The 24,918-nt window shown below is 47.1% G+C and overlaps 1 protein-coding gene across 1 annotated transcript in view; it reads left to right on the top strand.

Annotated features, from left to right (window-relative positions):
- Window positions 1-24,918, top strand: part of ADGRB2 (adhesion G protein-coupled receptor B2) — a 1,067,283-nt gene that overhangs the window by 641,181 nt on the left and 401,184 nt on the right. The window contains exon 8 of the mRNA XM_078680649.1: window positions 15,802-15,996. Coding sequence (XP_078536775.1) covers window positions 15,802-15,996 — 195 coding nt within the window. The remainder of the gene's footprint in view (window positions 1-15,801; window positions 15,997-24,918) is intronic.

Below are 24,918 nucleotides of genomic sequence, written 5' to 3'. Positions count from 1 at the left end.
TCGTTCTTTCAGGGTGAAAGCGGCGTTAATCTGGAACACCCTTCCAGTTGAAATCCGCCTGCTTGAGGACCTGTTGTCTTTCCGTAGAGCCATCAAGACCTTCTTGTTTTAGCCTCTTTTTCTGTGGCATTGTCTCCCTGTTATGTTGTGTTGCTTCGTTGTCTCTGCGCCGGGATGCCCCTTCGCTGGGGTCGCTGTGCGCATAATAAATTGTTATAACATAACATAACATAACCAGGACTCTCCAGCCATCTGTATCCTGGACTTTTCCTTCAATCAGACTCTGGATGTAAACTATCTCCTTGCTGTCAGCCTTGAGGCCTCGGTGCAGGGTATTTCTCGGCCTTCCTCTTTTCCTTTTCTTTTGAGGGATCCAGGTCAAGGCCTGCTTGGTGGTGTTTGATGCGAGCTGGCGGAGGGTATGACCTATCCAGCGCCAGCGTCTTTACATGATTTCTTCATGAGCAGGGAGTTGGAAAGTCTGTTGTTATAGGTGGTTGTTGCTGAAGGTGTTTGGCCAGTGGATTTGTAGGATTTTCCTTAGACAGGTGTTGATGAATATCTGGACTTTGTTGGTGGTGATCACTGTTGCCCTCCAAGTTTCTGCTCCATTCAGAGGGACCAATTTTATGCTGGTGCTAAAAAGTGTGATCTTGGTTTGCAGCGATAGGTGAATAAAGGTGCTCCTGCTTTGCCAATTCCTGCCTTGACGTCAGCATCCCTGCTGCCCTACTTGTCTATTACACTTCCCAGGTAGGTGAAGGCTTCAACCTCTTCCATGCATTGCCGGCAAGAGTGATTGGAGTTGTTCTGGCCATGTAAGACTTCAGGATCTTGGTTTTTTCTATGTGAATGTTGAGGCAAGTTGTGGTGAAGTGGCTGCCACATTGTTGTTTTTTCCTTGCATCTGCAGATTGATGTGGTAGAGTAGAGTCAGGTCATCTGCAAAGTCCAGGCCGTTGAGCTGCATTCAAGGTGTCCCCTGGATCCTATTTCTTCTCCTTGCTGTGGATGTCTTCATCATCCAGTCTGTGTTCAGCAGGAAGAGAAAAGGCTAGAGCAAACAACCCAGGCGGACTCAAGTCCTCAATTGGAAGGCTTCCACGAGATGTCCTTTATGGACTATCTTACAGGTCTTTCCCTCCTAAGAGTTCCTGATGATTCTTACAAGTTTATCTGGCACACCAAAGTGGCTGAGGAGTTTCCAAAGGGTCTCTCTGTCCACACTGTTGAATGCATTCTCATAGTCTATGAAGTTGATATAGAATGAGGAGTTCCATTCCACTGACTGTTCAGTGATGATGCGCAGTGTTTCAATTTGGTCTGTGAAGAATCTATGTTTGCAGAAGCCGTTTCTACTGATGTTTCAATGTCTGCCTTCAGTGCCTCTGCAGGAATGTTGACAAGTCCTGCTGCCTTCCCATTTCTCAGATGTTTGATGGCTTGCCTCATTTCTTCCTTGGTTGGTCTGCTGCATTCAAGTGACAAGTCCTTGTCAGCTGGCAGTATGTCTGATGCAGACTGAAACCTGGGTAGTTTTAGCAGTTCTTAAAAGTGCTTGGGCCGTGTTCGTTGTTTGCCTTCATTACCCATGATTTTCTTCCCAGCTTTGTCTTTAACTGTTCTTACTTGGCTTCCCGTATCAGCCAGATAGTTTCCTTGTTCTGTCATAGAGTTCCTTCAAGTTTCCATGGCTTGCTGCTTCCTGGGCTTCTGTGGCAAGACAATCAGTGAATCTTTGCTGGTCTGCTCTTAAGCTTATTTTTACTTTCTTGTTGGTTTTGGTTTATTCACCTTGAGCTTTCATTTTTTCTGCTGTTGTTCGGCTGGTGTTGACTGCAGCTTTCTTTTCATTTTTTTATTTTGGATTTTGCGGAGAGTCTCAGCGGTGATCCATTCTTCATGCTAGTTTTTCTTTGGCCCCAGCTCTTCCTGGCAAGTTGATGTCACTGTTTCTTTGATCTTCTCCCACTGACTCTCTACTGGGTCTCTGTCATCCTCTAGCTCTTGCACGACTTGAAACTTGTTACTGAGGTAGACTGAAGCATTCAGTCCATTTTGGTGCATCCTTAAGGAGGGTGATGTTATGTTGCTGTCATTGGTTTGTCGGTTTCATCTATGCTTCTTCAACGTTTGCTTTAGCCTGGCCACGACACAATGATGATCTGATGCCACATCAATTCCTCTAATTACTCTCACATCCTTCAGACTCTTTCGGAGCTTTTTGGCAATGCAGACATTGTTGATCTGATTCTATGTTGAATGGCCTGGTGACAGCCATGTTGCCTTGTGTATTTGTTTGTGTGGGAATGAACTACCCCCTTTCACCACACTGTTCAGGGCACCAAGATCTGCAAGCCTTTCACCATTCTCGGTCATGTTGCCAAGGCCATGGTTGCCCTTGACTTCTTGGTATCTGTTAGAAGCGGCTGTCTCTAGTTGGCAGAGGTATACACTTCTGACAAATAGGGACACACCTTTTCTAGTCAGGGCAAGGGGATCACACACTTAGATAACCCCTGCTCACCCCCTTGGTAGCTTGGCAAAGCACTAATGCAAGGCCCTCTCAACCCGGAGAGGGCGACTCCGAGCACTATGTAAAGGACCAATCAGGTCTTGTTGTTTAAATCCCACAGTTCATCATAAGATATGTAAAGGAAAATCATCCAAATGTTCGAATCAAGTTTATTTTTCACGTTGGTTGATTCACCAATCATTGATTAGAATATTCCATATCATATCCTTGTGATAGTTTCATCATACTGTTAACACATCCCAATGCATTTCGGGCACCGCCCTTCTTCAGGGGATTACTCTACAAAAAACAATCCAGATAAATCATATTCAAAAAAACGGTTCATATAAATGTAAGTCATACTATCAAGCACAGAATCTGCGTGCACGTGTATACATACACCCATGTCCAAAGTGAAGTCATGTCATAGTTAATCACAAAAATAAATAAACGTGTCAGTAAGATCAAGAGTAAAGTCAAAGTACCCTCGAACCAGGTGAGCAAGCATAAAACAAGTGATAAATCAGAGTGACCCAAAAGTGGCTCAAGACTGTTACCAAAAACAATAACCGATGGTGTAAAACGGCGTTTTAAAACGCAGGTGCAAGAAAACGAATAGTCAGGTGCTACAAACACACCAATAACCGCAAAAAGTTCAACCCAAACAAATCATCGTGTCTAAACATGGTGAAGACAGCGCGTGTAGCCTCAAGTCCCGTAGTGAACAAAACGGGTGTCCCCCGAAGGGGTAACTTACTTGTGCCGGTGTCTAACAGCTTCCCAGTAAGAAGCGGAAACCGGGAGAAACCAGTGTAACGAACAGATGCTCCCAAAAGTGAGATGCGAGTGAGGATGAAAATAAACAAAAGACTAAATGCCTAAAGATAGAAAGCGGACTACCCGTCCAAACCAGTGAAAACATACACGAGTAGAGCACGATAAGGTTAAAACAAAATACACAAAAGGGTAAACCGCAGTGAGAATGTTCCTATAAATCAAACGTTAAGTGGGTAAAAAATACAATGACGCAACAGTCAGAAAATATCAATGTGAGTGTGTGCAGACAGTGTAACATGTGCAAAATGATAGGTAAACTTTACAAGTAACATAAAAATTCCATCCGGTCATTTAAACCATCGGGCACCATCGTGGACATAAAACGGATCCAGAAATTCTCTCGTTTGAGCAATGTGTTCTTGTTATTGTGTGTCACATTAACTTGTTCTAGAATCAGAAATTTCAATTGTGCCACGCTGTGTCTATATTCATGAAAATGGTTAGCCACACTGGATTTTTGATTGTGTGTACGTATGTTACTTTTGTGTTCCAAAATGCGAACACGGATTTTGCGTTCTGTATGTCCAATGTAACATTTGCCACAGGGGCATTTCAACATATAAATAACGTTGGCACTGTTGCAGGTAGCATTGACACGCAATTTAATCGTGTGTCCTTTCATGGGATGACGTGTGGTATTCCCGGTGATACAGTTGTTGCAATTGCTGCAATTGTAGCAAGGTTTAAGTCCTGAGTAAGTGGTCATAGTGCTGGTAGACACGGGTTGATTAAGAATTTCCTTGACATTTCTGCCTCGGGTAAATGCAAACATGGGTGGTTGACTGAAGAGTCCATTGAAATCAGGTTCCATTGCCAAGATGGGCCAGTGTTTGCGAATGATGTGCTGAAACTTATTGGAAATCTTAGAGTATTTCGAAACTACAACCATCCGGTCAGAAAGTTCCTTAGGTTTCAGTTGCAGAAGATCATTCCTGCTGGTTTTAGCCGTTCTTTCTATGGCTAAATCCAATATGGGGGTGGGATATCCCCACGCTTTCAGTCTTTCCAAAGTGATTTTCTTCTGTTTTTTGCTTTCACTTTCGTTGGAAACAATCCGTTTGATACGGAGTAATTGCGCATAAGGTAGATTATTCTTTAAACCTAACCGGTGAAAACTGGTGTAATGCAGGGTGCAATTCCTGTCAGTAGGTTTTCGAAAAATCGTAGTATGCCACTGTTCACCTTCTCTGTGTATTTTCACATCCAAATAGTGGATACATTTTTTACTATATTCCCATGTGAAACGAATTCTTTCGTTGAATGTATTCCATGTCTCAAGAAAAGACACAAGGTTATCAGCTGTTCCACTCCATAATAGGAATATATCATCTATGTACCGGAGAAACAGTTTGCCATGTTGAAGCCAACTGTTGTGACTTAGAATATGAGTTTCTTCAAAAGATCTCATGTAAATATTAGCGTAGCAAGGAGCTGCCGAATTTCCCATGGCGGTGCCATTGAGTTGGAGAATCCATTTATCCAGGACAGTGAAATAACTGTGGTAGAGGGTGAAGATGGTTAATTGCATAAGAAAGACTTTCAAGTCAGAATCCAAGTCCGAAGATGCTAATACTTGTTCCATGGCTTCTATGCCTCCATCATGGGGGATGGAGGTATAAAGTGAACAAACGTCCACCGTACACATGATGAGTTCAGTGTTTCTTAATTCATTCATGACTGATTCAATTTTCAAGAGATTGTTTTTTGTAGAGTATACCCCTGAAGAAGGGCGGTGCCCGAAATGCATCGGGATGTGTTAACAGTATGATGAAACGATCACAAGGATATGATATGAATATTCTAATCAATGATTGGTGAATCAACCAACGTGAAAAATAAACTTGATTCGAACATTTGGATGATTTTCCTTTACATATCTTATGATGAACTGTGGGATTTAAACAACAAGACCTGATTGGTCCTTTACGTAGTGCTCGGAGTCGCCCTCTCCGGGTTGAGAGGGCCTTGCATTAGTTCCTTGGATTTCACACTGCGAGGCCAGGCAGTGTTCAACTCCAGCAGCACACTACACCATACACCCTTGGTTTACCTGTGATTTATTTAGCTGTGCGAGTTCCCCTCTCTCATAGCTTGGCAAAGCAGACAGGCTTATCTCAGAGGCAGTGCGTTAAGCATTTATGACCACATACAGTAATAAAGTGAATACACTACAAATGGACACGACACAGTAGTATTATAAAAATAAGGATTTTTATATAAGGCTTAGCACAAGACCAAATAACGACAAAAATATACCACAATCTTAATAAATACTCTTGGAAGGAAAAATAATAGTTCAAGCACGGTTTCTTCTTAGCACAAAGTCTTTAGTATCAAAAGCAACTCTTCTTCTCTAAAACACAGTTCTTGGCAACAATGTAACCCACACGGGAGTCTCACGACGTCGAGGCAAAGTTAATCCAAAGGTTCGGCGTCGACCGCGAGGAGTGCTACGTCGAGCCCGGAGTCGCACAGACCCCCACAACACAGTACCTTGGAAAAGTGAAGCACTCGATGATCAGCGGCGTCGAGATGTCCGGCGTCGCGTCTTCGGCGTCGATTGGGCCTCGGAGTCGGGGCGATCTGCAGCGGCGTCGACCGAAGTCAGGCAGGAGCAGCGCTCACGAGGTGAAGCAGGATACGGCGTCGTCGATGGCGATGTTGCAAGAGTGAGCAGCGCTCACGGCGTCGAGAGGGCTCGAAGTCGATGCGATCAGCAGCGGTGCCGACACGAGGTCACTTGGAGCTGGAGCCGAACTCACTACTCACTGGCGTTGTTGCTGGCGTCGATCGGGCCCGGCGGCCGGCGTCGAGGAAGCGGGACACTGGAGCCGTTACTCACGATGTCGAGCTGGATTCGTCGGCGTCCGTCGGCGTCGAGGTTGCTGGATTCTTTCAGAGGGGCTGGATTCACAAGTTCCAGCAAACAGCACTTTAAGCAGATGAAGTCCTTTAGCCCTGTGACTTCAACAGGAGACTGGCACTCTTCCAGCCCTTGGAGATTTTCTTAGCAAAGATTGAGAGTACACACACAGTTCCTCTCTCCTGGTTCCTTGGCAAAAATAAAGAAGCAATGCAGGATTCCCCCAACAAACAGCACTCTGGCAGAAGGGGTAGGCAGTCCTTAGATCAGCAGGCTTCTTGTCCTTGGTTCAGGTTTCCTTGTCAGAAGTGATCTAAATTCTTGGTTCAGGGGTCCTTCTCTTATACCCCTTTTTGGCTTTGATCCCTTTGTCCATGCAGGGGAATTTCACCCCATCTTGGGTTTGTTGTGGGTGTTGCCAGGCCGAAGCACCTGGCCTATTCACTGTGCAGGGCAGAGTCTTCAGCCGCCCAGCAGGAGCGGAGCCAGCATTGTCACTGGCAGGGGCAGGGCCATCAGTTGCCCGGCAGGAGGTGGGCCAGGAAAGTCCCAGGCAGGCACAGAGTCATCAGTCGCATGGCAGGGGGGCGGAGCCAGCATTGTATCAGGCAGGGCAGGCTATCAGGAGCTAATCTTCCCCTACTCTCAATGCAAATGCCCCACTCATCCCACACTGACTCATTCAGACCTCTGGAGCCACCCAGCTCCTGTCACACGCACACCAGAACCAGCAGAGACCGGTAGACAGTTAGACAAGAAAATAGCTACTTTCTAAAAGTGCTATTTTCAAACACAGCGTCCAAAAACCATCCACACAAACGGATGCGTTATTAAACCCTGAGTTCAGGGATACCAAACTCGACATTGCACCATTCTCCCCGAGCCCGCTAGGATTATAGCATTAATAATCCTGGCAGCCCATTCTAACTGATGGAGAGCAGGTTACCTTACACTAGTGAAAAACGAATATGGCTGTAATTCACTATTAGGACATGCCAACCTTGTCAGGCTTGTCCTACCTTATGCTTACAATGCACCCTGCCCGTGGGCCTACCATAGGGGTGACTAACATGAAGTTAAGGGAAGGTTTAGGGACTGGCAAGTAGGTGTACTTGCGCAGTCTGCGTGACAGTACCCGACTGCACGTGGTCTAGCAATGGTAGACCTTCAGACATACTTTTACTAGGCTGCTCTTGTGGGTGGCACAACACGTGCTGCAAGCCCACTAGCAGCATTTGTATTTACAAGCCCTGGCACTCCGGGTGCACTCTACTAGGGACTGATAGTAAACCAAATAAGCCAAACATGGAAGTCAATCAATACAGCAATTTCACATAGGGAGCACTTGCACTGTGGCACTGATAAGCAGTGGCACAGTGCCCAAAGCATTTACCAGCAAAAACATCGTAAACAGAGGAGGCAAACAGAAAAAATGGAGGAGAGACTCATGCCAATGATGCCAGGTCTAACACGTGTCCCCTCCAGCTGAAATGTGGGGAGAACTACCCTTACCCTAGGGAGTCCTCATCACTACGGCGGAAAAATCTGGACAGACCATCAGCATTGGCGTGATCTGTGCCAGGGCGGTGTTCCACCGTGAAGTCCATCCCCTGTAGGGAAATGGACCACCTCAACAGCTTTGGATTCTCACCCCTCATCTGCATCAACCATCTGAGGGGCCTGTGGTCTGTCTGAACCCGGAAGTGAGTCCCAAACAGGTAGGGTCTTAGCTTCTTCAGCGCCCAGACCACAGCAAATGCTTCTCTCTCTATCGCACTCCACCTCTGTTACCTGGGAAGTAACCTCCTACTGATGAAGGCTAAGGTATGTCTCGGCCCTCTTCATTCACCTGAGCTAGAACAGCCCCCACGCCATGCTCTGAAGCGTCCGTCTGGACAACAAATTCTTTAGAAAAGACGGGTGCCTGGAGTATGGGTGCTGTGCACATTGCAGTTTTCAGGGTGTCAAAGGCCGTCTGACAGGCGTCAGTCCAGATCACAAGTCGTGGCTGCTTCCTGGAAGTCAGCGAAGTCAAGGGGTGCACAATGTTACCATAATCCTTGACGAACCTCCGGTAATAACCCGTGAGACCCAAGAAGGCTCTGACCTGAGTCTGGGTTTTGGGCGGTGCCCATGCCAGGATGGTATCAATCTTGGGTTGCAGGGGGGCCACCTTGCCGCTCCCTACTTGGTGCCCCAAGTACACCACTGAACCCTGCCCAATCTGGCACTTACTGGCTTTGATTGTGAGGCCTGCTCTGCGCAGGGCCAACAACACTTCCTGGAGGTGGCGCAAGTGTTCCTCCCAGCTGGCGCTGAACACTGCGATGTCATCCAGGTAGGCGGCACTGAAATCCTCCAGTCCAGCCAAGACCTGGTTGACCAACCTCTGGAAGGTGGCAGGGGCATTCTTCATCCCAAAGGGCATAACCCGGAACTGGTAGTGCCCATCTGGTGTGGAGAATGCTGACCTCTACTTTGCCCCATCAGTCAAGGCGATCTGACAGTACCCAGACGTTAGATCAAACGTACTAAGGTACCGGGCAGCCCCCAACCGATCTATGAGCTCATCCGCTCTGGGGATGGGGTGCGCGTCAGTCTTGGTGACTGAATTGAGTCCTCGGTAATCCACACAGAACCGAAGTTCCGGTGAAGCACCAGGCGCTGCAGCCTTTGGGACCAAGACCACTGGGCTGGCCCAAGGACTGCTAGAGGACTCAACCACCCCTAAGGCAAACATTTTGGAGACCTCCTCCTTGATGTATGCTCTGACCTTGTCAGTCACTCTGTAAGCCTTGTGCTTCACAGGAGTGCTGTCCCCAGTGTCCACATCATGGACACACCACTGAGTGACACCAGGAATCAAGGAAAACAGATCAGGGAATTGTCCCAACAGTTGGCGACAATCCTGCTGCTGTTCAGGGGTCAGTGTGTCAGAGAGGACAACACCATCCACTGACCCATCTTGCTCTTTTGCAGACAGTAGGTCAGGAAGAGGCTCACTCTCCTCCTCCATCCCAGCATCTGTAGCTAGGAGCATGCCCACTTCGGACCTCTCTAAGTGGGGCTTCAAACGGTTGACATGCAGGACCCGCAAGGGGTTCCTGGGAGACTTCAAGTCCACCATGTAGGTGACATCGCTCTTTTTCTCCACAACCTCAAATGGTCCAGTCCACCTGTCCTTGAGCGCACAAGGTTCCACAGGGGACATAACCCAAACTTTCTGTCCAGGCTGAAGCTCTACCAGAGTGGCCTTCTGGTCGTACCACCGCTTCATCTCCTCCTGGCTGGCCTCCAGATTTGCCTGAGCAAGATCTCTGAAGCGCCTAGTCTGGTTCCTAAAGGCCAGCATGTAACTGTATACATCCTGGGGAGGTTTCCTGGGAGATTGCTCCCAGCCTTCTTTGACCAGACTCAAAGGTCCTCTTACCGGGTGACCATACAAAAGCTCAAAGGGGCTGAACCCTAGAGACTTCTGTGGCACCTCACGGTAAGCAAACAACAGGCATGGCAAGAGGACGTCCCATTTACGCCTCATTGGTTCTTCAAGACCCATAATCATGCCTTTAAGGGTACGGTTGAATCTTTCAACCAACCCATTACCTTGAGGGTGGTAAGGAGTGGTGAACTTGTAAGTCACCCCACACTCCTTCCACAAAGACTTCATATAGTTGGAAATGAAGTTGGTGCCCCGATCTGACACCACCTCTCTGGGGAACCCCATTCGGGAGAAAACACCCATCAGTGCCCGTCCCACCACGGGGGCCGTCACCGTTCTGAGAGGGATGGCTTCCGGGTACCGTGTGGCATGGTCCACCAAGACCAGGATGAACCTGTTGCCTAGGGCTGTCTTGGGGTCCAGGGGCCCAACAATGTCAATCCCCACCCGGTCAAAGGGGGTACTGACCACGGGAAAAGGTTGGAGGGGAGCCTTCTGCTTCTGCCCGCTTTTCCCACTTGCCTGGCAAGTTTGACAGGTCTTGTAATGGATATCTGTATCCCTTCGCATCTGAGGCCAATAAAAATGGGTGACAAGCCTGTCATAGGTCTTGTCCTGCCCCAGATGTCCAGCTAACGGAACGTCATGAGCCAAACCCAGTAGGAAGGCTCTGAAGCGCTGGGATACCACCAGCACACGGGCTGACCCAGGCTCAGCAGCCTTAGGCTCGCTATACAGGAGGTCGTTCTCCCAGTAAACAAAATGTGACCCTGACTGATCACCTGAGGTTTGGGCTGAGGCCTGCTGCCTCATACCCACAAGAGAAGGGCACACTTTCTGTTCCGCACAGAATTCCTCCCTGGAGGGACCACCATCCTGCTGCCAGTGGGTCAGCTCGGGTAGGTCTCCCAGCTCAGCAACTTGTTCACCTGTGGGTTCCAGGGCATACCCCTCAAGGTCTGCCTCCTCCTGGACCACGGGAACTACGGGGGACGGTTTCCCGCGCCCCCTGCCTCTTCTCTTTACAGCTGGGTCCTGGGACATACTTTCAGGCTCCAGAACCCCATCAACTCCCTTACTTGCTGTCATGGATCGAGTGGTTGCACACACCCACTCTGGCACATCCAACATTTTCAAATGTGTCTCCCTCTCCACCTTAGCCCAAGGGGAGTCTTCCAAATCATTGCCCAGGAGACAATCAACAGGCATGGCGGGCCTTACAGCAACTTGAAGAGTACCTGAATCTCCCCCCATTCAAAGGAAACTTGAGCTACCTCACACTCTCTCTGGGAGTTGTCAGCAGCTATCACAGGGTAGAATGCGTGGGGAACAACCTGCTCTCTGGACACCAAGTGACACTTGACAGCTGTCACACTCGCTCCGGTGTCTCTATGGCCATTAATGGTCACCCACTGCCTATATTTCTTAGTGTTACTAGGCAGAGGGGGTGGAGGGACCAATTCCATGTCTCCTAGAGAGACCAGGGACATCTCTGCGGGACCCTCCCCACCATGGGCAACCATCTCCTCCCCTCCCAGGGCTACACTCGCCAACTGACGGGGGGCGGCACGTGGTGGTGCACTGGGTGGTGCAATAGAGTTCTTCAAGGGACACTGGGGATCATAAAACCGGTGTCCCACCTGCTTACAAGCGAAGCAGGTCATTGGGCCCCTACGAACAGGTTTACCTGTCGGGGCCTCTGATTTCTTATCTGGGGGAGGCTGGGAACCCTTCCCTTGGTTCACTTGGGGATTACTTTGGGGCCCTTTCTGGAACTCCCTCTGTTTACCCTTGTCCCCCCCACTCTTCTGCTGGGGACCCTGCCCACCTTTGGCTGAGTCTCCCACTGGACCCTTGTGGACCCTGGTACTGACCCAGCGGTCCGCCTCCTCAGCAAGTTTTCTAGGGTTAGATATCTTGCTATCAATAAGGTGCTGGCGCAGCTCTGGAAAACAGTTATTAGACAAGTGCTCCCAAGCAAACAAATCATAAAGAGCATCATAACTTTACACTTTGCTGCCCTTTACCCAACCATCCATGGCTCTGCAAAAAAATGACACATATTCAACCCACGTAGTACCAGGCAACTTCTTACATTCTCTAAAGGCCTGTCTGTACTTTTCTGGGGTTAGGCCATACCTTAACATTAAAGCATCTTTCATATGAGTATAAGACATCCTATCCTCAACAGGCATGCCTAACAGGGTATCTCTTCCCTCATTCACAAAGCGACCCCACAACCCCGCTCCCCAATCCTTCTCAGGGACCCGGTGGGCCAACAATGCTAACTCATATGCTTTAAACCATTGACCAATATCTTCATTCTTCTGAAAATCTTTGATCACATCTTTAGGAAAATAAAACCTACTTTCTGCAGGCACAGATGGGATGCTGCCACCAGAGGGATTCAATTCTAACTCTTTAGCTTTGATCTCCAACTCCCTCAACTTGGTATCATGCGCCAAAGCTAACTTTTCCCTTTCAAACTCCAACCTTTTGATCTCCAGATCAGCTTCTCTCCTGCCTCTTGCATTCTCTATCTCCAACTGCCCATTTATCTTAAGTTTTGCCATTTTCATGTTGTAAGCTCGCTCTTTCTCCCTTTCTTCTCTTTCTTCAGGAGAAAGACCCTTGGAGGAAACACTGCTGCCAGGAGGGGATGTGGGCCCATTCACTGGCACCTCCTCCTCCCCTTCCCCTGTCGGTACCACCACCGGATCAGAGGGATCTCTGACCTCTAACCAGGCCTGCAATGCTTTGAGATAATTTTCCTTAACTTTGAGGCCTGTTGTAGGAACTTTAAATTGCTTACAAAAGGATTTCAGATCCTGTAACTTGTAATCCTTTATCTTGCTCCTATCAAACTCCTCCACAACAACAACAGGGGCAGTGACTCCGGCATCACTCATGGTCAAAACTGGCAGTTTCAAAAATCAAGCTCCAGGAAATTCGGAGAACAAAAATAGAATATCCAACCAAAACAGATTGTGGCTGCGCTATGGTCTGCTTTCACTATGTAGCGCACACTAATCACTGCACATGGGTCATAAATGCAAAGTTCAAATCCCACCGCTGCCACCAATGTTAGAAGCGGCTGTCTCTAGTTGGCAGAGGTATACACTTCTGACAAATAGGGACACACCTTTTCTAGTCAGGGCAAGGGGATCACACACTTAGATAACCCCTGCTCACCCCCTTGGTAGCTTGGCAAAGCAGACAGGCTTATCTCAGAGGCAGTGCGTTAAGCATTTATGACCACATACAGTAATAAAGTGAATACACTACAAATGGACACGACACAGTAGTATTATAAAAATAAGGATTTTTATATAAGGCTTAGCACAAGACCAAATAACGACAAAAATATACCACAATCTTAATAAATACTCTTGGAAGGAAAAATAATAGTTCAAGCACGGTTTCTTCTTAGCACAAAGTCTTTAGTATCAAAAGCAACTCTTCTTCTCTAAAACACAGTTCTTGGCAACAATGTAACCCACACGGGAGTCACACGATGTCGAGGCAAAGTTAATCCAAAGGTTCGGCGTCGACCGCGAGGAGTGCTACGTCGAGCCCGGAGTCGCACAGACCCCCACAACACAGTACCTTGGAAAAGTGAAGCACTCGATGATCAGCGGCGTTGAGATGTCCGGCGTCGCGTCTTCGGCGTCGATCGGGCCTCGGAGTCGGGGCGATCTGCAGCAGCGTCGACCGAAGTCAGGCAGGAGCAGCGCTCACGAGGTGAAGCAGGATACGGCGTTGTCGATGTCGATGTTGCAAGAGTGAGCAGCGCTCACGGCGCCGAGAGGGCTCGAAGTCTATGCGATCAGCAGCGGTGCCGACACAAGGTCACTTGGAGCTGGAGCCGAACTCACTACTCACTGGCGTTGTTGCTGGCGTCGATCGGGCCCGGCGGCCGGCGTCGAGGAAGCGGGACACTGGAGCCATTACTCACGATGTCGAGCTGGATTCGGCGGCGTCCGTCGGCGTCGAGGTTGCTGGATTCTTTCAGAGGGGCTGGATTCACAAGTTCCAGCAAACAGCACTTTAAGCAGATGAAGTCCTTTAGCCCTGTGACTTCAACAGGAGACTGGCACTCTTCCAGCCCTTGGAGATTTTCTTAGCAAAGATTGAGAGTACACACACAGTTCCTCTCTCCTGGTTCCTTGGCAAAAATAAAGAAGCAATGCAGGATTCCCCCAACAAACAGCACTCTGGCAGAAGGGGTAGGCAGTCCTTAGATCAGCAGGCTTCTTGTCCTTGGTTCAGGTTTCCTTGTCAGAAGTGATCTAAATTCTTGGTTCAGGGGTCCTTCTCTTATACCCCTTTTTGGCTTTGATCCCTTTGTCCATGCAGGGGAATTTCCCCCCATCTTGGGTTTGTTGTGGGTGTTGCCAGGCCGAAGCACCTGGCCTATTCACTGTGCAGGGCAGAGTCTTCAGCCGCCCTAGCAGGAGCGGAGCCAGCATTGTCACTGGCAGGAGCAGGGCCATCAGTTGCCCGGCAGGAGGTGGGCCAGGAAAGTCCCAGGCAGGCACAGAGTCATCAGTCGCCTGGCAGGGTGGCGGAGCCAGCATTGCATCAGGCAGGGCAGGCTATCAGGAGCTAATCTTCCCCTACTCTCAATGCAAATGCCCCACTCATCCCACACTGACTCATTCAGACCTCTGGAGCCACCCAGCTCCTGTCACATGCACACCAGAACCAGCAGAGACCGGTAGACAGTTAGACAAGAAAATAGCTACTTTCTAAAAGTGCTATTTTCAAACACAGAGTCCAAAAACCATCCACACAAACGGATGCGTTATTAAACCCTGAGTTCAGGGATACCAAACTCGACATTGCACCATGCTCCCCGAGCCCGCTAGGATTATAGCATTAATAATCCTGGCAGCCCATTCTAACTGATGGAGAGCAGGTTACCTTACACTAGTGAAAAACGAATATGGCTGTAATTCACTATTAGGACATGCCAACCTTGTCAGGCTTGTCCTACCTTATGCTTACAATGCACCCTGCCCGTGGGCCTACCATAGGGGTGACTAACATGAAGTTAAGGGAAGGTTTAGGGACTGGCAAGTAGGTGTACTTGCGCAGTCTGCGTGACAGTACCCGACTGCACGTGGTCTAGCAATGGTAGACCTTCAGACATACTTTTACTAGGCCGCTCTTGTGGGTGGCACAACACGTGCTGCAAGCCCACTAGCAGCATTTGTATTTACAAGCCTTGGCACTCCGGGTGCACTCTCCTAGGGACTGATAGTAAACCAAATAAGCCAAACATGGAAGTCAATCAATACAGCAATTTCACATAGGGAGCACTTGCACTGTGGCACTGATAAGCAGTGGCACAGTGCCCAAAGCATTTACCAGCAAAAACATCGTAAACAGAGGAGGCAAACAGAAAAAATGGAGGAGAGACTCATGCCAATGATGCCAGGTCTAACAGTATCCAGTGTTGTCGCTACCATTCTTAACATTGAGGTCCCTCATCAGTATGGTGATGTCTCTCTCAAGGAATTTGTCCAGGATGGATCTGTAGTAAAACTGCTATTTTTCTTTTTCTTTGTTGTCATTTGTAGGTGCATAGCACTGAATAACATTCATGTTGTTCAGCCTCTTTTTCTTTGTTTGGAAGGTCACTGTGATGATTCTAGGACCATGGGCTTCCCATCCAATCGGAGCTCTGTTGGCTCCTGACTTTAGCATTGTTCTTACAGCCTGAGTATGTAGGGCCTTCTCTTTTCTGCCCAGACTGTGTCCATCCGGTCTTGCTGCAGCCAAGCTAGGCAAGGTTGTAAAGAACATATAAAGTCTTTTATGACATTAAGCGACCAATCCACCTCCTTCAGATAGTACTCATGTTTGTAATGTTGAGGTGGGATACAGAATATTAACCATTGTACAACATTTGTTGGCTCTAATGAGGTGTCAAGAGGGAGCATAGGAATGTTGCAAATGGTTGTCCTTATCTACCACTAAATGCAATTTTTGATGTGTCGTCCATATTTGAAGTAAAACAGGCATTAAATATGATAGTAAATGTAGCTTGGACTGTATGTGCATCACTTCAAATACTTTACGCTGCATATAACCTGTTGATTTTACTTTCAATGGAGTCTAATAATATTTTAATATCCTTCCTAGTTAAGAGAGCACTTGGCGAAAGGACATCGGGTGCTAGCTGGTGAAGGCATGTCACAGGTGGTGCGTAGCCTTCTGGAGTTGGTGTCACGAAAGACGTATCTCAGTGGGGATCTTCTCTTCTCTGTGGAGATCTTACGGAATGTTACTGACACATACAAGAGAGCAACCTATGTCCCATCTGTTGATGATGTACAGGTGAGCTACATGTTTAAACGTGTTCAAGTGGGGATCTATTTCTTAATTAATTTGTGAGGTTTTATTACATTCCAGCCATGCATACAGAGCTTCAGAGGGCTTTTGAGTGGTACAAGTGGAGAACCAATTTAGACACAACCTAGTATGAGAGTACCAAAAATACGGAGAAAAACACAGGATATGTTCAATCCTGATAAATCAGCACTTAAGCTTAACAAACATACAAAGACTATGACTTACACGTCTCCATATCGTCACATTTGCTAAATGACGTCCCCCCCTTCTTGTGCATGTAAACAGTTGTTTGGGACTTTTTTTTTCTTCCAGTGCTTAATGCTTTTCTAAAGCAAATATTTTCAACAATTATTTTTTTTGTGATCCGAACAATTTATGTCTGTCTTCACGCATGCAATCTTGCATGTATTCTCTGCTATATAAAAAGGAGCAAGAGAGGGAAACAAATCCCAAGGGCGCCGTCCACTGATTAAATCCAACAACCAGAAAACCCTTGGAATGTCACTCATACCTATTCATATTCATTTCTTCTCTGGGGTCCCTCACTTCACTAATAAGATATCGGCAAACTCTATTGCAAAGCTACAAGAATATCCCCAAGTATGCATCGATGTACAAAACCCGAAAACCATATCAGTGCCTAGGGATAGACCAAGTGTACCCATAAAACACCCAGACAGGAAAGCAAAGGCAGGGCTCACATATCATCATCGGCACCTCTCCATTGCACTGGAAGGAGCCAACACCCAAACCAGTTCAGGAAGAATGTTGTGTCAATGTATGTATTGTTTATCTACTGTAAGCGGCTGCGGCCCAGATTAGTGATTAGGTATGTGTGACATTTCTGGTTGTTGCATATAATCTCCCCTAAAAATATCTCCACTTATATTAAGAATTCCTCCCTTCCTCAGGTGAGGGCTGTCCTCCAAAAACCATCTTTCAGCAAATGACCTCTTTAAATTGATACAGTCATAAGAAGATAACACCACTTCAAACAGAAACAACATCATGATCATAATAGCTTCAAACCATATATTATTTTTTAAAATGGTGTAGGGACATTTTGGTTACAACCCAGAAGTGCAGCAGTAATATAAACTACTATGTGGACAATTCCTCCTAATGCCTCAAAGGCTTAATCGCTAAATAAAACACGGAAATCAACAGTGTCTATTACGCATGTTATTAAATACATGCTCAGACACCAAAAAGAGCGAATGTGTTAAATAATACCAGAATGCTTCACTACAGTGTCTGTAATTCCCAGACTGAGGTTTGCAAATAACTGTATGTACCACAGTACACTGTGATGTAGTAGGGCTTTTGTCAAATTCAGATCTTGGTTTTTTCAAGATGAGGTGGCAGTTTACATTCTTGAAAAAATAGGAAAACTGATTTGAAATCACAATACAGAAATTTCAAAGAGGGTTGCAAACTATTCTGGTAATCTGATTGAGCTATAGAAAACATAGTGAAGGTTCTTGTTTAATTGTTTATTATTTTTAGGTTATTACCTGTGTAGTGTCTTTTCTCAGAATACATGTAATGCTCGCTCCATTAGAACACTGCCGATTTTTAGTTTCTCATTAGTAACTGAAATATGTTTTCATAGGGAGAAGTTTGTCTTATGTCATTTTACTTGCTTGATGGAAATGTGGGGTTTACCCTCACCTTCCACAACATTTTAAAAGAAACTACACGAGCCACCCTATCTAGCAGCTCTATATGATTTGTCTAATGTAATGTACTGTTTTCGTTTCTCGTAGGCGAGCAGCAAGTTGTTTGTTTTAAATTATCGGGGCCTCAATTATGAAAAGTGCCACATCGCTGCGTGAAAACAGCGAAGTGTCACTTTTCATTGCGCCCTCCTTGCGACATGCTGGATGCGTCATATTTACAGTATGACGCATCATGTCGCAAGGAGTTACAGATACGTCAGTATTTCTGACGTATCTGTAGGCGCAAAAATGACGCATTGCTGGAGTGTGTCACGAAAGTGATGCAACTCCATCAATGGGTCATTTCAAATGGACAAGTCCCATTTCAAATGTGCCTGCTGTGAGGCAGGCGTAAGATATTGACGCATTTGCTTCCTAGAATTGATGCAGTGAAATCTCATAGATTTTACTGCGTCAATTCTACGAGGTTTACTTGCATCAGAACACCCACCCTGCATACATTATTCCTGGCGCAGGTATAATGTGGCGCAGGGGTTTACAAAGTGACGCATCTACCTAGATTTTGGGATTACATGAAATCCTTGCCACCTAGACCTGCGTAAATGAATGATAAAGTTTCTTATAAGTATTTATATTACTGAAGAATTTTTGCTTATAAAAATGTCGGACGACATTTAGATAAAAGGGCTGTATAAATGAAGGCACTATATAGTTTGTTACTTGCTTTTACTGGTCACGTTCAAAGCACTCATTATGAGTGGTTCCTGTTTACCCCGATCCATAAGTCGGAGTGAAATAAAACACCCTCAATTTTGAAGTGTCTCCGAGTCCGCAAATATATTAGGTTTTATTGAGTCTGCAAACTGCAGACCTGATAGTTACAGCCTCGGCTACAATATGGCCTCATTTTGCTGCAGGGATTGCGGGCATAAGCAAGCCTTGACTGCACATGAGCACTGCCGTAGTATGGGGGAGGCTGAAGGTGGTTATGAGGGGACACTGTATACACACATCATGGGGAGCGAAATCTTCTCTGCTCCCGTCTGTAGTAGTTCTTGAATCGCATATTTGAACTTCGGAAATTGAAGCTGTGACTATGCCCCACTCACAGCGTCACCTGGCGGATTTCCAATAGTGCTACCATGAGGGGGTAACAAGGTTGGACAAACACTGCTATAAAACCTGCCTGGCCCGCCAACATTTAGATGGCCACAAGCCATGGCATGCACTGGCCTGGTGACTACGTTCCAAGATACCCAGAACATTGATTGGTGCCATACGTGACACTGCGCAGCATGTAATCAATACCCAGGCTAAGATTAACAAAGTGTTTGTTAGGTATTACGAAGAATTGCATTCACCTGTCCGCATCCCCTCCCCCCATGACATCAGGGCAGTGCTTAATTTAAGCCTTTGGTTTCCGGTGCTCAGCACCAGCATTTAATTCTCAACACCGGCACTTAATGACAGTTTACCACATGTTGGCGCTGTTTGGCTAAATTAGAGATGAATACAAAAACAGTTGTTTCAAAATATTACATTAGACATTAAAATTACTAATACCTGCTACCCAAGCTTTAGGGAGCCTGGAATAGTCTGAACTGTCACACCTGTAGGGAGGGATGCTTATTAGTTGTGTTGGTATTTTCATTGGCGGTGCTGGCAGGGGCAGTGGGTGGTGCATGCTGCAGTGGCATTCTGACGAGGACCCTGGCACTTATTTTTTTTACAAATGAAGTGCTAGGGGGAGTGAACAGTGCTCCTCCCTAACTGAGAGCAGCCAACCCTTAACACTGCCCCCATCCCTCACTGGTCCACCCATGAAAATTATCAGTTTGCCCAGGGCAGGTGTTTAATGCCTGTGGTATTCTTCCTGTAATAGGGAAAGAAAATCACAGTAAAAAAAACCTGATATTTCCTGGTCCAACCACTTATTTGGAGAATGCATGGTAGAGACATAATAGTACTTATGTGATACGTATTTCAACCTTGCATTAATATCCTGCGTTTGCTCAGCATGCACACCACCCCTTCTGATCCCATATTCAGTTATTTTTAGTCCTTCAGTAACTCTTTGGACTGTTCGACCCGGGGTACTCTCTGGCCAAGCTGTTTGTCCTTGTCCAGTTACCGAACTCGTCGCCAGCCATCGAGCCAGTCCAATGCCTCCTCCGGCAAAGAGAGAAAATATGCCTTCCCCTCCATTTCAACTCTCAGCTTCGCCGGAAACAACATAGTGTACTTGATGCCTTTGTCTCTAAGAGCTTGCATGATCTCCAAGAAGCTCCGACACTGTTGTTGCACTTTCAGTGTGAAATCTGGAAAGAAGATAATGGTGCCATTTTCAAACTTCGTGGGAGCAGCATTGCATGCCATCTGCAGGATAGCACCTCGATCCCGAAAATTTAATACTCTCTATGATGGGCCTCACGGGAGCTCCAGGTCTCGGTCTACCACCTGGGACATGGTGAGCTCTTTCAATTGAGAAGTACTGTGACAGTCCCCTAGGCTGCAGCTGCTTTGTGATGAGGTCTTCGACAAAGAGGTCCGGAGCCAGCCCGTCTGCCCGCTCTGGCACCTCCAATAAGCGAATATTATTCAGACTCACCCTACCTTCATAGTCATCAAGTTGGGCCTCCATCTTCTCTTGCTTATAGCTGAACTTGTTTCTTGATACTAGTAGTATCCTTCCCCAGCACTTTAGCGGCCTCCTCAACCGCTTTTGCCCTAGTATCCATGTTTCCAAGGTCGGCACCTATCAGTGAGACCTCAATATTGACTGTATCCAGTTGCGATTTAAGGGAAGCACCGACCACAGTAATGGCAGCCGTAATATCTTGCAGCATGGGCTCCGGCGCTCCTGGTGGACATGGAGATGCATTTTCAGGAGCAGCTTTTGATTCTTCGCCCCCCCCCCTTGTTCCATGCAAACTTTGTTTGGAGGGACGCCTTTCCTCCCTTACCCCCGGCCATCATGACCCCTTCGTCTAGCGCTCACAGAGTCCAGTTCCGAGTGACCTTTCCCATCGCCAGCTGCGTGCAGGCTGTGCCCCGCTTCTGCGACTTATCCTCCCCCTACATCAATGTGGTGTTCCCTTCTGTCCAGCAGGGCCCAAGATTGTGCTCTCCACACAGCTTCCACAGTATCCTATCGAGCCCACCTCACACCAAGGTCTCCTACCTCCCAGTGCACCTCCTGGAAATCGTAGGTAGTATTTTACTGGGTTCCGATTAGCCATGACACAGGAGCAGTCCGCAGAGTCACACAAAACCCGCTCCTTGTAGTGCAGTCCTGCAATTAAACAGGTTTCTTTATGTTGGTAGTTGTGGGATACGCTGTCACCCGGTCTGCACCGCCGGACCTAATGCGTCATTTCTCCATGGGCATTCTCTTTCCAAGTGCCTAAGGTGCACTGCGCCCTCCAGTCACCTCGTTATCATTGTCGATCTCTATTCGGTTGCCTCTGGTCATAATAGATCCTGGCATCTCCTCTTATTAATAGATGAGTCTCCTTTCACCTACCCCCAGTGATTGCCTTCTGAGTTCAGTTGGGCCCACACACGCTCCGGGCCTCTCTCCCACGGGGCCTCACAGGCACTGCTTCCTGCCGCTCTACTCAGCTGCAACCTCTGCACCCCCCTGTGATGACCGGGGTGGGGGATACACAATAAGGAGTAGGAGAGAGTCCCAATCTCACCTGGCTGTCCCTATTCCGCCGGTGTGCCACTCCCACTTGCCTCCATTATGTTTCCCTGCGTCTCTGCCCCACTCAGTCCTCTGGGCTTGCAGGCACCAGCGATCTCCTCCCCTCTTGGGCCCCGATCAGGGCCGCTCCAATCGCTACTTTTGATCTGCGGAGATCACTCCTCCAGCATAGGCATCTCTCAGGGCTGGGCTCACTCCCCGCAGGAAAACCAGGGGAGTCCTTTCCCAGCCGCGCGGCCCGTCACTCCACTCAGGCCTCTTCGCCCAACACCGCCGACATTTCGGGTTCAGCCACCGGCCTTTCCCCTCTGGATTTTTTTCCGATTCCAGGCAAGTTATCGTTCATGACACACCAAATGGTGTGTCCACACTGCCATGGGCACAGTTAGCTGATATGCTCCTATTTTTGTGCACAGATTCATGCCGTATTATTCAGGAGAACGGGTTCGGGCTCCGGAGCGCGCTCGTACACAACTGCTTCCATTGGCAGTTGGCCACACCCCCTTAGAGATATTTAAGTTTAAAAAATATAGATATCTGTGGACATGAGTTTTTGCTGTGGATTTGCGGATCCTACTGAAATTTGATTGGCAGCCAACACTTCAACCAGGAAGTGTTGGCAGCCATCTTGGGACTCCGCTTAAAGATGAGTCTCACAAAAAATAAAAAAATAAAAATAAAAGGGGGCATGGTAGGAATACCCTGACCCTCCACAGGGGGTTGAAAGCATTTTTTTAAATTGAATTTTGCTGCAAATTTATGGGTTGGCCCCTGGATCCACGCAATATTGAAGAAGAAAAACATGCGTAGTCTCTTGCTCGTCATTTTCAGGAAGCCCTTGGGTGGGCCAAATCCCGAGGGCATGCAGGCTTATTATTATCAAGGAGGGTTGCTCATGGGGCCTCACTCGTAGGCTTTTAAAAAGCCCTGGGAACCTCCATCTCCCAAGATCTTATAAGAGAGCCTACCTCCTCCCCTGGTCTCAAATAGTATAATGAGGGGGTCTGTTGCATACCCCTGGGACCACCACCTCCTCACTGCAAATTCTAAAAAAAGGAGGTGGGCCTAGAGCCAAAAAAAACACTGGGACTGCCACCACCCAGTGCAGGCTCCTGCCATGTCCCGGGGTGCCCAACCCCGGGACATAGCTTGGTGAGAGCAGAGCACAATTGCTTCAACAGAGAGGAAGCTGCATGTTAGCAGCTTCCCCTCTGTCAAAGCAATTCTGGCTCCCGCAGGAGGCGAGGATCTGGTAGGGACCTCAGGGGCCTTGAGGCTCCCCTCACAGTCCCCAACATTATTAAGTGGGTGCACTGGGCGGGAAGAGGGCACCCACACTAAAGGCCAGACCCCAGGGACCAAAATGGTGACACGGCCCCCTCCCTTCATATAAATAAAATAAAGATAATAAGTCCGAGCCTTGGGGGATGGGGTTCCTGGGGCTGATATCAGACCAGGAGGCCCCCCTCCCTTCAAGTTATCAAATATTATTAAAAAGAAAGGGCCGGGCTCCGGGGGATGGGGTCTGCGGGATGAAATCACCCCAGGGAGGGGGACCACTTGGTTGGTCCCCCTCCCATTTTAAAAATGCCGGGTCCCGGGGAATGTGGTCACCGGGGCCCATATCGGCCCAGGAAAGGTTAGCCATGCGGACTCCCTCTCATAAAAAAACATTCAGGACTGGCAAGTTACCTGAGGCCCGCCCCCTTTCTCCATTTCTCTGCAAACGTGCCTCCTGGCACACTGATGGTTTGGGGACGAAGTCCCCTTGGATGCTGTGGTTCCTTAGAGGCCAGGAATCCCTTCTGTTAACTTCAGTAAGTCCCAGGCAGCTGGATTGGTGAAAAGTTTTTAAAGTTTTTCCTCCCACTCTACAAAGATGTTCATGGCACACTGTTGGTTGGGGAATGAAGACCCCTTGGCTCCAGAGGGTCATTCGGGGCCAACAAGACCTCATGTTACCTCCAGTAAGTCCCACACAGCGGGATTGCTGAGAGGTTACACCAACTTTCTCCAGCACTCTGCAAACACAACTACTAGTTAAAAAAAACAATAGCAATTCACTGAAAAAAGAAAAGGTAACAGGGACATTATAGTTAGGAATTAGCATTTAAAAAACTTAGAAATTCACTGAAAAAAAACAGAGGTTACTGGGACGTCATAGTTAGGCTCAGGTTTCACACATACAAAACCAGGGAAATTGAGCAGTTAGAGTTTTCTTGGTTGGCCTGTAAGATGGATTTGCCAGTATCTGACAACCAAACACCTTAGGTAATTGTATTTGCTTGTAGTATTTATCCTGAGCAGGTCCAGCTGCCATTATAGCTGTGGTTTCTTGATTCTGTGACAAATGCTACGCTTTGGTTTTAGCGGCATTTGCATGTAAGTTATTGTTTGCATTGTAGCATTATACAAGTAAAGTTTATTGAGGACCTCTTTTCATACCAATTTAAGGTTGGTCCAAGCTTAAGTACTTCTTCTAGGCCATCTTGATATGGACGGCGCTCTGGGATAGCCCAGATCCTCCTCCAGAATAGAACTGGACTGAGGCATATTTCGTCTGCAAGAGATCTCAACCCAAGATGAAGCCTAAGGGTCAGCTAAGGTGTGCTTATGGGGATGCCCAGTAATATTCGCATAAATTGGTTTTCCACGAATTCTAAAGCTCAAATATCCAGATGACAACACAGTCTTGCAATGTACATAGCCGTCCTCAGGGCTTGATGATGGTATACCTTTAATGCCAGCTGCGCATGTCATTATGTAGAATTCTGAGCCAACTTGGCAATGCTTCCTGCTACTTGCTCTAGTCTTAGTCTGTGCTGCATACGTGAAATGAACATTTCTGCTGTTCTTGTTCCGGATGGAATTGTTTGGGACAAGGTATCATATGATATATTTGGTCTGCCTGAAACTTTTCAAATTCAATATGTATTTAGAATTCCATTACATGATGTTATCACTCCTAGTACTATCTCTGATTATTGGGTCATTGATACAATGCATGAAATTATATGATCTAGAGCATTGTAATGCGTTTAATCCTGAAGAAATGTATGATGCGATGAATAATAATTATGAAATGTTGTGTTTTTAACATTATGGGCACCACTTCTTGCATAAAGCAAGTACTCCATGTGCAGTATTTAATTACGTACATTACAAACACTGCCCTTCACCACCGCGGGATAGCTTAAAAACATTTGCTTAGAAATTTACATATTTTTCTGGTCTCAGTACAGCTGACCCATAGTCTTATTATTGTACATTTACCCCTTCAAAGACAAGAAAAATATGCTCACTGACGCAAAGCTGATTTACTCCGCATCTTTTATTTCCCAGTTGTCAATAAAAGAGGATGACTTTGGGAAGTACAAGGTTGATTTAAAATATCCATTTGGGGAATGAGAGATTGGCAGGTACACGAGTACAAGGCTTTATTTAGAGCATGCCGCATACCACACCAACTGATTTTCCTGAACAATACTGTGCAAGCAAACATCCTGTCTTGGTTTGGTCAAG

The sequence above is a fragment of the Lissotriton helveticus genome, chromosome 3_1 (assembly GCF_964261635.1).
Source record: "Lissotriton helveticus chromosome 3_1, aLisHel1.1, whole genome shotgun sequence".
NCBI lineage: Eukaryota > Metazoa > Chordata > Amphibia > Caudata > Salamandridae > Lissotriton > Lissotriton helveticus.
This window is presented reverse-complemented; position numbering and strand designations above follow the sequence as displayed.